General features: G+C 42.3%; 1 protein-coding gene across 1 annotated transcript; it reads left to right on the forward strand.

Annotated features, from left to right (window-relative positions):
- Positions 1-5129: 5129 nt before the first annotated feature.
- LOC120679204 (thylakoid membrane protein slr0575-like) lies at positions 5130-9331 on the forward strand. Its single transcript, XM_039960740.1, has 10 exons — positions 5130-5217; positions 5287-5547; positions 5657-5703; positions 5792-5894; positions 6167-6253; positions 7062-7145; positions 7318-7371; positions 8256-8336; positions 8810-8855; positions 8949-9331. Exons 2-10 carry the CDS (start codon positions 5305-5307, stop codon positions 8999-9001), a joined length of 798 nt encoding a protein of 265 aa, XP_039816674.1. The 5' UTR covers positions 5130-5217; positions 5287-5304; the 3' UTR covers positions 9002-9331.
- Positions 9332-14120: the final 4789 nt, after the last annotated feature.

Here is a 14120-nt window from a genome sequence, read left to right on the forward strand (position 1 = left end):
CCTTGCACCATCGGTTCCAAGCCTTGGCGATACCCTACCTACAAACAACCACCTCGAGGGTATCCCTCGGTGGGCTTGGCTGCTAAACAACGACAGCTGGCGCGCTAGCTAGGGGTATTCATAATAAAGGTCATCCGGTGAATTCGATGGCATTCTTCAACTACGTCATGCCTGAACAAGGAACCACGTTCATCTTCGGGTCCTAGGTCTACGTCGCCAACTACTTGGGTGTCTATGACAGCCACCTAGCCAACCCCAGATAGTCAGAAGCCTCTTCGGCAAGGCGGAGCAGCTCCATCGATGATTTCGTCGACAATCTCTGCGAGATGCTGCTTCCCGACCTTGACTTTGACTCGTGGTCCATCTGCTCCTAGATCGGAATCCACCTGATATAGGACTTCGCGCACCCAACTCTCATTCAGGTTGTGCAATGCGGCTTCTGTTTATTAGAAGACCGCCGAATCCATATCCCTCTCCACACTAGAGGTGGATTTGGATCACCTACTCACGCTCAGAGATGAGGCTGCCACCACTCGTCGGGAGGCACCCATCTTCGACAACTACCCAAATTCAGAGGAGGGAAACCAAAATCTTTTCGAGCAACCATACCGATATAGTGGTTACTTCAATGCTACAAGGTCGATTCGTATACTTGAGAGGCTTGGAGCCCCTAGAATAGCTCGATGGCTCTCGCATGTGGCCTATATCCCGAATCTACCTTACTAGCAAGGCAGATCACTAACTTTCATCATGGAGGAAGGTTCATGGGACACTATTCCGATCAACTACAGCTCCGAACTTGAAAGCTACTCACTGGAGCATCACGTTTTCATGGCTACAATCGGGGATCCCGACGCTAACCTCCATGACCCAAACGATATGCTCGACCAGATCTCTACTGATGAGCAGACCACATATGCTCCTCAAGATGATGATGAAGGAAGGAAGCAAGAAGGAGAAGAAACCGAAAGCGCGCTCAACATACTATGGACATTCTCATGTGTGCGCGCAACCCTAGGGCCCTAGCCGGCCCTCGCCCCCGCAGCCTCAACCATGAGTTCACAGAAGTTGATGATCGCATTTTCAATACTCCCATTGCGAGTATTGCCAAGGCCACACTCCTCCTACAGTGGCTTCCACGCAATCCAAAGACTGATCGGGTGCTTCAGCTTACTAGGCAAGCAATCGTCCAGCTAGATGGGATGAACCTAATGTCTTCCCTTCATCGCACTGCCTCCAGGACTTCGAGCGCGGCTGTTCAAGATAGCCACACTCCTGGCAGGGGCACCAACCAGCGGCCGCATCAGCAACAAATTGCACAACACGACGGAAACCAAGATGAACAAGAGGTCGCTAGACCAAAGTGACCATGAGGCAACCATCAAGGGGGGAATCTGCAACCGATTCAAGCCGCACCACAGGAGCGACCACCTCGTGGATGAGATCGTGGCTACGTCGACCCTAATTGCAACTTGCGCGAACACATCAACACAAGTTTGCGACGCGTGCACCGTGATCACCTCCCAACGACAAGAGCGTAACCTCAACGACTCTGGTTGGTTCCCGGTGTTGAGTCACGACTTGGCCCACGCCGAGTACCCTAAAGAGTTCAAGCCTGTCAATCTCCAAAAGTACAATGGTAATCAAGACCCAGTTTAATGGTTACGCTTGTACTCGACAGCCATCGACGTTTCAGGAGCAGAAAACACTATGAGGGCTCTCTACTTCCTGATGGCGTTGGAGTTAGCTCCACTCACATGGCTCGAGAGCTTAAAGCCCAACTCATATAGATATACAAGAACAAAGATGTGTCTTCCTTAGATGATTTGAATTCGAGCTCATATAGCTTTGTACTCAACCTGGAATACCACACTCTAGGCACCTGCTTTCGACCATAAAGTGCTTTATCAAGCTTGCAAACCTATGGAGATCTCATTTTGTCCCCATATCCTAGTGGTTGTTTCATATATACTTCTTCTCTTCTTCTAGGAACCCATGAAGGAAACATTTTGAACATATAACTGGCGAAGGCTCCACCCTCTAGAGACAGCAAGAGATAGACAAGTCGAACTTGTGCATGCCTTACATATATAGTGGTACAACTCGGAGGGCAAGGCCAGGAGATCTTGTACACCAACCTTTATAGATAGACTAGAGATAAACTATAACAACTAAAGATCTCCCAGCCTTTAACAAGTCCTAAGTTGACACGTCCTGAATACAAGCTCATACACATCTATATGTTTAACAAGAAGAAGCTTACACAACAAAGGATGGCCAGCATGGATAATAAAAGGCGTACTTATGGCCTGCACACAATGCCCTCTAGTCAGCCATCACCTACTCAAACTTCGAATAAACTATGGCACAAGTCTCATAGAAATTTGATAAACCCCGAAGGAAAATATGATAAATCTATGCTAGGCATACACATAATAGCACATATTTCTACACAAAATATTTACAAGTTATAAAGGTTATGATCTATATAATCTTCTTGGGTTGTCCAAAGCTCCCAGTTGCCTACCTCAAAGAGGGTAAAGCATATATCATGCAGCAGAAGAGGATGATCTCCTTCCACCATTGCCATATTTTTGGCACTACTTAAGGCTATAAAATAAATCCACAAGCGCACAAAACACCATTGTAGCATTTTACTCGAGGGCATTCCAAAATATTGTATTTCTCAAGAGAAGCAGGAGCGATGGATACTAACCTATAGATTATCTAAATGTCACCAGCTATGCCAAACAAATGATGAAAGTGAGAAGGAAATATAATAGTACAACCACTCAGGAGATTACCGAGTCAAAGTCTAGGTTCTTATGAAGCATCATTCCTTTGCATCAAGCCAAGCTGTAGTAAAGCAAAATGAGCTAGTTGCTCAAGAAGTATAGTAGCGTAGGAGACATTACGTGTACTACAATATATGAAGATAGCAATGAAGTGATCAATTAGTCATCTCTACTCACATTGCAGACTATAGTAGGCAGCCACAAACAAGGATAAGAAGAGGCCTATAGGACTCATCACCATCCCCTGTGAAACTACCCGAACATGATGGATTATGAAGGACATATAGAATTGTCACCACTTGCCGACTACCACTGAAATTTTGTAGGGTAGGACGCAAACCAAGGTTCATCTCTAGTATAAACACCATGTTTGTACTATGCTCAGTACAAGCAGTCGTAATCGAAGTATAACAAAGCAACCCTCGCAGGCATGGAACCCATAAACGGAAAGAGATAGCTAAAGCACATCCTGAATACTTAACCCATAACTGTTCCTCTTCTCCATCTAGGCATTAGAAAGTAGAGTGAAAAGTAACATAGCAAAGAGAAAATATGAAAAGAACATTACATTGAATAAGCAAAGTCTTATTGAAAAGTAAAGATATATGGAATTCATACCCTGACTTCTGAAGATGGCCCCAAACACACTAGGAGATAGAGAAAACATGAATACACATTAAGTCCATTTTTCCCTTGAAATTTTATTTGCAATTAGAACAAAACCCATTATCATTGATGATTCATTTATAGTTATGAAAAATATTCAATAGCTTAGGCATATGCAAACATTTGTAACACCTCGCCATTCAAGCTGAATTGCCTAGCCCTTCGAGGGGTGGGCCTACACACACATTGTATCTCACTTATACCTTCGGTCTCGTGTAAAAAGGTTAATCAGAGGCTCCATGGTTGGAGGAAAATGGATAACAAGTTGATTCCATCTTCACTAATGGAGGTACTAATTCATGTGTACAGAACACTTATGAGCCACTACAAGGCCATATCAAGATTGGGACGAGTGTCACATGCAAACCCCCCACCGCGCAAAGGACAAAGACATCCTCATCGGTCTAACAACATAACCATAACTAATTTTGGGCAAAATGTATAGGGATGCCCTATCTTAGTGCACTTCCTACCTCTAGTGTCGGTGTATGCCATGTCATGTGTTCCTTCCTAAGCACACATGTATCATGTGTCATATGCCCACACACTAATCGTACACACAATCACAAGAATCATACACATTGTACCACACTTATAGTTCGGGTCTTACTTCGTGTAAAAAGGTTAACCCGGATGTGACATGGTTAGAAAACAAAGGCTTTTAAGTCAGACCCCTCCTTGCCCTACTAGTAAGTTGATACTGACAAATGTGTACAAAACACTCATGGACTGGTACTAACACATGTGTATATAGCACTCATGGACTGCTACTAGACCATATCAAAATGGGTTAGGTGTATGGTGTGTTTTCACTAGATATGTCTACAAGCTTGACATGCAGTGATATGCATGACAGTTGTTAGGTATCTAATTTTTGCACCATCTATGAAGGGAGTTCATTGTGGATATATTCCATATCTTACGGATACGTTCATTCACCATATTATAAGATATGATAGTTAGATGTTACTACTATTAATTGTTCCCTATTGTAAGTACAGCTACTAATTATTCATAATCTAAATATATTGTCAATATAGCTGCAAGATTTATATTCAAAACGTGTGGACATGTTCGCTCATCGTATTGCAATATTTGATAATCAGATGCTACACAGTATGCCCACATGCCACAACTAATTATATATACATGTACACCTAGCTTCACTCCCAGAACAACTTCCTATAAGACAATCCAATATCAAGGGTTTGCATAGTCGACCTATATCATGGCCACTCATGTTCTCGTAGTTGATGATTCATTTGTTGATCGTCTTGTTGCATCCAGGGTCTTAAAGAGCTCTAACATTAAAGGCGCAATGATTACTATGATCGCTCCATTTGCAATCAACAATCATGCTTTTGTGATGTATTGCTCTTTGGGTTTTTCGTTTGCAATTTTAATCACACTTGTTGGATATGGAGGATAACATAGTCTTGTATAAGAGTATAATGTGCGCAATCCACTTGAACTTCTATATAAGCGTAGCTATTAAGTATTACATGCCGTCATGCCTTTTGTATCACAAGGTGATCAGAAAACTCGGAAATTACTGTTTAGCACGGTGAATATAGTGGCCTTAATCCCATGTTCAGTTTTCCACTTCGTTAGACACCAGCTCAATTTTTATTATTTTATTTCTGGCCTCCGCTCGTTTGTGGGTGATCCACTCGTTCCTTCCCACACGCGCCAAAACCCCAGCCACCACCCGTCCCTCCTGCTCCTCCCGTTCGTCGCCATCCAAATTTTGCCCAGGGTAAAGAGAAATTATTTTGCGGCGAGAACCCTCAAGAATACTTCACTACTGATGTGACGCGTGGTGCAGAGACAGAGCAAGGGAGGGATGTCTGTGCAGTGCGCGGCGCACGCGGTCCGGGCGCTCGTCGTGCTCCCGGCGCCGGCCTCCCCTCGCCGCCGGGCGACCTGTGTGTCCTTGCCCCTTCCGCCCCGGCGGCTGGGGCGCGCCGTCGCGCCCATACGCGCCGCGGAGCCATCGTCCCCTCCTTCAGCGGCTCCCGCCGCGCAGCCAACCGGCGCCTCGGCCGGGAAGGCTGCCGTCCCGGACGACGAGTTCTCCCTCGCCAAGGTGCACGGCCCCGGCTATTTCTTGCTTCTTGGGACATGGTCGCTGCGCCTTGACCGTTGTCACACCGAGCAATTGAGTCCTTGGGTGCTGAACCGCTGGTCATTTGCAGGTGTCCTTCGGTGTGATTGGGCTGGGTGTTGGGATCTCGCTCCTGTCGTGAGTTCTGAATTTTTCCCCAGTCTTGTCCGTCTAATAAGATATTCAGAATGCCCTGTTATGGAGGCCTTGTGTGCTTGCATTTTAGGTATGGATTCGGCTCGTATTTCAACCTACTTCCCGGCTCGGAGTGGTCAGCGCTGCTGCTAACCTATGGGTTTCCTCTCACAATCATCGGCATGGCCTTGAAGGCAAGAACTTTCCCTATATATGTACATGTACAATACATTACTGGATAACATCTTTAGGGACAATCCCGTTACCTCTAGGCTCTGCAGGTGCCTCTGACAGTCATTCGTCTTCTCTAAATTACGTGCCTCGAGGTTTTGTGCTTGAAATTAAGTCTTGAGATGCAGTTTGCAACGAGAATCTCAATTGAATGATAATATTTCAGTAACTTAGGTTGAAAGGTGCATGATTTCTTTGCTGAGGTATGTTTTTCTTCTGAATTTTCTATGTGCAGTATGCAGAACTGAAACCAGTGCCCTGCATAACCTACGCTGATGCTCTTGCTCTAAGAGAAAAGTGTGCCACCCCTATTCTGAAGCAGGTAATCTTTATTCATCAGATCAAACATGACTATTTAGTATGATGTGGTGAACTGTTTGTATCCCATTATATTTTCATCTAAACTAAAATTGGGCTACCTAACCAAATATTTGCTGAAGGCAGAACTTTAAACATGAGACAAACTTGAAATTTGTTTGAAAGATAGGTCATGGGAAAAGATCCTGACACAATTTCAACCCCACCTGATGTTCTTACTATCATAATACCACATGATGCCACAAATTTCAATCTTGAGGATTAAAATAGAAATGTGTATCACTGGGATTCTTAGTTAATTTCTAGCAATCTACATGGAGCATCTAACAAAGGCAAATAATAGATTCCTTGGTTAATTTTTACTTTTTAAACTATGACTATCAACATCATGATGCAATAGACTGATATAAGTGAAATTCAAAAAAAATACTGACATCACAATATTACTTAAAACTTACCTCCTAACCAGAATCCTAGATAGTTACTACAACCAGAGCTTGATGATCTATTTGATTCTGATGCCACGCACTATGGTAGCTTAGACCCTTGATTAAGTTGCTACACACGCTTAATCATACTAATTAGGAATTATCACAATTCTTTTATTGAGCTAACAGTGCATTACCTTTTAAGTTCTTGCATTCAAGCCCGAACTTTTCCTTTTGGTTAAGGTAATATTGTGTTGCATTTGCACGGAAAAAAAGTTGAATGATCTGAACTGACAAAATAGCTTAGAAGGATCAAACATACAATCAAATAACAGAAAATTTTTACAGTACATTTGTTAATCTGACATCATTGCTTATCTCTAGGTCAGGAGTGATGTTACACGTTTTAGATATGGGGATGAGCAGCACCTGGATGAAGCGCTACAGCGAATCTTTCAATATGGTTTGGTAATTCTTCATTCTGTCCATTTACATCAAATTAACATGGTTTTACTTTATTAATATCCACTATTTTCAAAATTCAACTAAAGGTCATTGGTATGTCTTACAAATGTTTCTCTTCATAGTGAGGCCTTTTGTTGCTTCCTCTTATGCTTTCTCTTTTTGCCCTAAATGACAGGGTGGTGGTATTCCTAGACGTAATGCACCTATATTACAAAAAATTCGAGAAGAAGTAAGTTCACTGGTGGTCTGTTTTTTTCTTCTTTGGAGTAGCATTCCATATATTGCAAATTGTGAATCACATAATTAGTGGTTTTATATTTGCACTGTTTTTTAACAGTTGGGTAAATTCATGAGTCCAGGAATTTATCAACTAGTACAAGATGACTTCAGATTCAGACTGTGCACACAATTTGTGTGGTAATTGTGGTGTTGACATTAGTATTGTTAAAGAATGTTACTGAAACAATTTATGCAGTTACTTCAACCATTCCATAACGAAAAATATTTTGATATAAAAGACCATTAACTTTAGTGATCTAGTACTGTAACCAATCAACTGCTCCTTATTTGAGTGATCAGTCAACATAATGGTGAATATCAAAGAGGCATGAAATTCTTATGAGGAAACGGATACTATGGTTTAGGACTTTAGGTGGAACTTAAGAGAGATTATGGTTTCTCAAAAATTCTGAACTAAACCTTCATTTTATTTTTGAAACAAGCCATAAATGCCACAGTTGATTCTCTGCTACCATATAAATGTTAGAGCATCCAATTGAGAGGGATGCGAACCTAGGTGTTCACAGATAAAGTGTTCTTTATCCCCCTATCCTAAGACAAAGCCAGCGGCTGCACATTGTCTTTTCTGGATCCAATAAATGGGAAGTGATTCTGGATCCAATAATTCGAAAGTATAGTTTGCTACAGGTTAATTGATGTTCCATGAATATAATCCTCATATGTCTTGTTACCTAATTCATGAAGTAGGTGCTGCACAAGGAAAATTTAGACAGTCTTTGCTGTCATCCCTATACCTTTTGGACATTCCAATGGCCAGCTCAATTCCTTCTATGGATTTTTGTATACAGGATTCACAGTAATATTTGAATGTAGGTAACTGAGGATGGGAAATACAGTTTAGTTCTGGTATTTGAAGCGAAAGCACTGGAGCTATCTGATTTTGAGAAGAGACAGGTGAAACTGCCTCCTTTAGTTACCTGTTTGGCCTGAAGCATGAAACAATACCAATACTGTGTTATAAGCATACAAACATTAGAAGCAGTTTGGAAATAGATGAGTTTTTTTTTTGGATAATCAATTGCTTTTTTAAAAAAAACATACCTTAGAAGGAGGTTTTAAATAAAAAACTAGGTGGTGCTGTAAATAAGAAGAAATAGGCACCCAAATTCGAGTTGGAAGAAAATTTGAACAAGGGTGGTTTGGGGTGTACACCAACCACAACTCTCAGGCTAGCTCAGTTCCTTAAATCAAGTTGGGAGATATTTCCAGTATACCACAACTTGGACATCCTGAAAATAATTGGATGTTGTAGAACAATACGCATCTTGTTAGACAAAACATATCTTGTACTTTTACTCAAAATCCATAATAGAATTAGGTGTGTAAGATTATATGAGTATTGATTCCTTGCACATATTTGTCTGCAGGCAAAATTCACCTCCTTTTTTGGTCCTGGTATTAAGGCGGAAATTGGTTAGTTTCGCTAATTTTTGTATTGCTCCGGAATACTATCAAGTCTCTATACTCTGTCTCACCCATTGTTGCAACATTATTGTACCAATGCAGGAAAAGGTGGCGATGATCTATATGAAGTTCGTCTTATCTCAGAGACCACTTAGAAACAAACTTTGGGAAACTCCTCAAATACAAAACTAAAATTATTTCTTCTTTTTCTTTGATCCACAAGTTTTGCATTATGATATTAATAGTGTCCTATTTTGCCCTTCTTTTTGTTTTGGCTTCTCATCTTTGATAGCTATTATCAGTTGTTGGCTCTTGACTGCGACCTAGCACTTTCATACACTCCATGGGGTTTTTGCAAAGAAAAAGCTATTGTAACAAAGGTGTAAATGGACTTGATTGGGATTGCTGTCCATATAATTGAAAGGTATTTAGCTTTTTCTTTCCATGGAACCCTTCAGGAAGTTTGAATAACATTGGATTTGGCACATCCATCTCTCTAATGTGCCATGTATTTTTTGTGCATTTGTGCGGAATGCAGTAGCAGAGCATTTGGATATTAGGATATATATTCAGTTTCAGACATTGTTTCTTGACAATAGTCTGTAATGTTCTTCACTGGTGTAGCATACATAATGCTGTACTTCAGCATGGATCCTTGTGGTTCACCCCTCTTCTGCATCCACATGCAGAGGAGTGAGACATTTCAGCGAAGGATCGACACATCAGTGAATAATATAGAGAATTGCTGCAACAGATCTGAGGACCACAGAAGAGTATGTAATTAATCCATTCCAGGATCTGGATCTAGGCAGCACTGAGCACTGACAACAGTAGATCCTTCTTCTGGTAGGCCAGGTTACTGACAGAGCAGATGATAAATACTATTACCAGACAACAACAGGTGAATGTTTTCTGTGCTGCATCTAGAACCCATGATTCTGAGCCCCAACTCCAGAAGCAGGACGTCCAGGTTTACAGAAGGAATGTTAGGCCCCTGCGTGGTGTGCTCACTGGGAAGCATGAGCATAACAGTAAATTAGCAGCCGTGCATCTACTGATGCAGACTGACACTGCAGCTTCTGAAAACAAAAACGGCACATGCTGAATGGAAGATCATGTGAGCAGTGGCTGCAGTTGTCGTGCTGCTTCCACTCATTCATGTGTGGCTCTCAAGCCACATGCATCCTTCACGAGCACCAGCTTTGGTGGTGTGCTGTTTGCCTAGGCTAGGCTACAAAGGGAGATTGGCTGTGATCGCTACATGATGGTCAAATGAGGAATCTTATGACCAGCCAGCCACATCTGCTCTCGTCCTTGCAGTATTATTAGCAGCTTCATACGGTCTCGTCGCTGAGGCAGCTGATTCGAATCGGGTTTAGTGATGGTGATGTGTCATAGGAGATCCATGTCAAGATCTCTACAAAAAACAGGCGGTCCAAAATTGAGACAAAAACAAATACCAAGCACAAGTGCACAACACCTTCAAGCAGAAACAAATTAAGAAAAAAAGTCTACAGGACCCCCCCCCCCCCCCACACACACACCTATTGGTAGTCGGCTACTTAACCCCCAACTTATAAAATCAGGTATTCCACCCCCATCCTTTTCAAAACCGGACAAATAACCCCCCAAGCGATTTTGGACGGTGGTTTTATTTTTTCTTTTTTATTTATTTCGGATGAATAATCAAAAAATCATAGTAAATCATAGAAAAATTATAAAACAGAAATTTTAATTTTTTTGGACTCCACATGAGCAGATCTACACAGTGAACATATAATATGGTATGCTGTAGTACAAAATTTTTGTTGTAGATTTTGATCCATTCTTTTCTCTAATTAATTTGAATAATTCATAACTATAGTTCAATTGCGGTGAAATTTTTATGGTGTCCTAACTATTGTTTGCTTGAACGGTAATAAAAACTTCGTACTTATTGGATCATATATAACTTAGTTATAGATTTAACAAGTATAAACCCTAAATAAATCTATAACTATGTAATACATGACCCAATGAGTATGAAATTTTTACTACAGTTCAAGCGTACAATAATTAGGTCACCATAAAAATTTCATCACAATCAAACTATAGAAACTGCAGTTATGAATTATTCCAATTAATTATATAAAAAATAGATAAAAATCTACAGCAAAAAAATTATATTAAAACATACCATAATATATATTCATTGTGTAGTTCTGCTCATGTGGAGTCCAATGAAATTGGATTTTTCATTTTTATAATTTTTCTATGATTTACTATGATTTTTTATATTCGTTCAAAATAAATAAAAAAGACAAAAATACAAAACCACCATTCAAAACAGTTTGAGGTAGTTATTTGTCCGGTTTTTGAAAAGGTTGGGGTGTGAAATACCCGATTTTATAGGTTGGGGGTTAAGTAGTCGACTGCCGATAGGTGAGAGGTTTATGTAGACTTTTTCCACAAATTAATGTGTGGGGAGACGAAATTTAAAATGATTTCACCAAACACAATGTCCAATAGGAAAAAATAATAACACACCAGACTTTTTTCTCGAACACGCAAGAGAGCTGTGTATCTTTGTATTAAGGGAGGGAAAAAGTCCAAAAACATTCCCATCACCTTACCTTGGACTAGAGTAAGGGATGTACCTGAAACATACACCGGACTATTACAAATAAATGAGAGAAAGGGACCTGACCAACACTAGACCTCTTCTAATTAGCAACTATAGAACTCCCTTGGCTCAGGGCAGCAAGCCCTTTGGCGCCAGAGATTTGCCATAGGTGACATTCATCTTTAAAGCTTTGAAGAGCTCCCTGCAAATTTGGTGTTGTTCCATCAAAGACACAGGCATTTCTGTGTTTCCAAATAACCCAGGCACCAAGGATCACAAGTGAATTGAACCCCTTTCGTAGATGTTTTTGTAGTTTCTTCCAAGACTTCTTCCACCAGTCTGCAAATGAGTTGTCTGTGTGTCTAGGTGCTAAATGGGAAAAGTTCAGGGGCTGGAGAATGCTAAACCAAAACTGTCGGGCGAACACACACCAGACTTTACAAATTAGAAACCACAACCCATTTTTGTCGCACATGACAACCAAGCTTCTAATAGCAGAATTGAACAAAAATCACACCCCTAGCCGAGCATTCAAACGGCCGTAGAGCGCGAGCCCGTGGGCGAACGCATGTTCCTGGCCGTCGCCGTCACGTGCATGGTAATGCGTGCACGGCGCGGCGTGGCGCGGCACGGCACGCTTCCGCATCTTCCTCCTCCTGCTCCCCCGGCCGGACCAGACGATTTGGTTGGCGGTGACCGACACAGCGGCGCCGGCGAGGCCTCGCTGGTAGGCATGCGTGGATCCACGATCGATCCATGCATGTGGTACAATTGCCGTGCTGTTCCTTCAGAGCTCTCATGTGACCAGTCCGTCCTTCTCACGCTATAGCGCCTAGTTAAACTAATCAGCTCAACTGTCTCATTAGCCTTTACAACCACCCTCTAGTTGTCCTTGTGCTTTTGATCTCGCTTACGCGAAATAAAAAGCTAACTCGTTTAACTTTTGACAAAACCATCAGGACGCAAAGCTGTAACATTACCGCGTCCCAATCATATCAGGAGCTAGATGCAACTTTCTTTAGAATAATTGGGGTGGTGGTACTTGATGGTCAAGCCACACACATATGACATTCACATGAGAATGTGTATGAGATTGATGAGAAGATGCCTCAGATCACAAGCTATAAGTACTCTACCCACACACAATATTCCAATTACCTCCCTTCTTCCCTTCATCTTCCATCATCACAATCAAAGGAAACGCCATGAGGCCTCCCACTGCAAAGGCACTTGTGGCCACCACCCTTTCAGCTCTACTGATCACCCTCCTCTTCGTCCTCCTCTGCGCCTCTTCCTCATCGTCGTCGTCAACCCATCAGCCGCTGCCGCCCTATGTTATGAGTAGGAGGCTTCTGTCGACACAATGCCGCGGCACGAGCTCTTGCTCGACGCCTGTGAGCGGATTCAGTCGGTTCTTCAAGGCGCCATCGACGGTGTTCGAGAGCTTGAAGAGGATGCCCAAGAGCAGTCCCAATCCATCGCACAATTAGCTAGGCCTCCCTGTGCGGTTAGCAGTGCTTTGGGTGAGGTAGCCTGGTTTTTCAGTCACTCTCACTCTGGCTTACTTTGTTCTTTGTAGTGGATCACTAGCTACTTCAGCTGGCCCTTTTAGTTCAGGAGGATAGGCATGTATGTACATTTTGGGAGATAAACACTACGGGACTGTGCCTATTTGCCGTGTGCCAAGGGCACACGGCAAAGGCCAGTTTACACTCGGCAAAAAATTTGCCGAGTGTAACACACGGCAAACAATGGCCGGCAAAGAGCTAGTTTGCCGTGTGCTACATCTCGGGCACACGGCAAACACTTTGCCGTGTGCAATATTGGCCCCACGGCAAAATAAAGTGCACTGGCAAACACCCCGTGGAACAGCCTGTTTGTCGTGTGCCGTAACGGCTTGGCACACAGCAAACACAGCCCCTTTGCCGTGTGCCCTGTCCTAGGCACACGGCAAACAATGCCACCTTTGCCGTGTGCCACGTGGACAGGCACACGGCAAAAAATGGCGGCACACGGCAAAATTAATTTTTAGATTCATTTTTTTGTTTAATCACCAATATTTCAGATTCCAATCAAATTAACATCATGGTCAATTCATATATATTGCATCAAATATCACGATCATTTCATATATGACAATTTGCATCACATTCAATCCATAGAAGTCCAAATGCAAATATAGCAAATATCGCAATGCATACAAGCCCAAATGTAGTCGATACAAGTCCATACAAGCACAAGTTCAAACGATAGTCTATACAAAAAGTGCATGTCCATACAACCACAACTCACGACTACGGCGGCGGCGGCGGCGGGTGCTGGAACTGTTGCATGTAAGTCACCCAATGAGGAGGCGGCCACACATTCTGAGGCATCGGCGAAGGGGACATTTCTATTGGCCCATCATTTGATGCCGCCGATTGAGGCTGCAAATTCAAAGTCATTAATTTGAAGTCTTTGTTTCAAAGTCTTTGTTTCTAAGGCATTGTTTCTAAGTCATGATAGAGTTGTCTATTAGTCAAATAACGATAAATGAAATTAGAAGGTTGTGAAATCGCTCACAGGAGTAGGGATAGCTGCACGCGCAGGGATATTAGTCTGAGTGAATTGCGGTGGCAAAAGACCCATTTGCGAGCCCAGAGTCTGCATGAACTGAAAAGCCAGGGCCAGCT

The sequence above is a fragment of the Panicum virgatum genome, chromosome 6N, assembly GCF_016808335.1.
Source record: "Panicum virgatum strain AP13 chromosome 6N, P.virgatum_v5, whole genome shotgun sequence".
NCBI lineage: Eukaryota > Viridiplantae > Streptophyta > Magnoliopsida > Poales > Poaceae > Panicum > Panicum virgatum.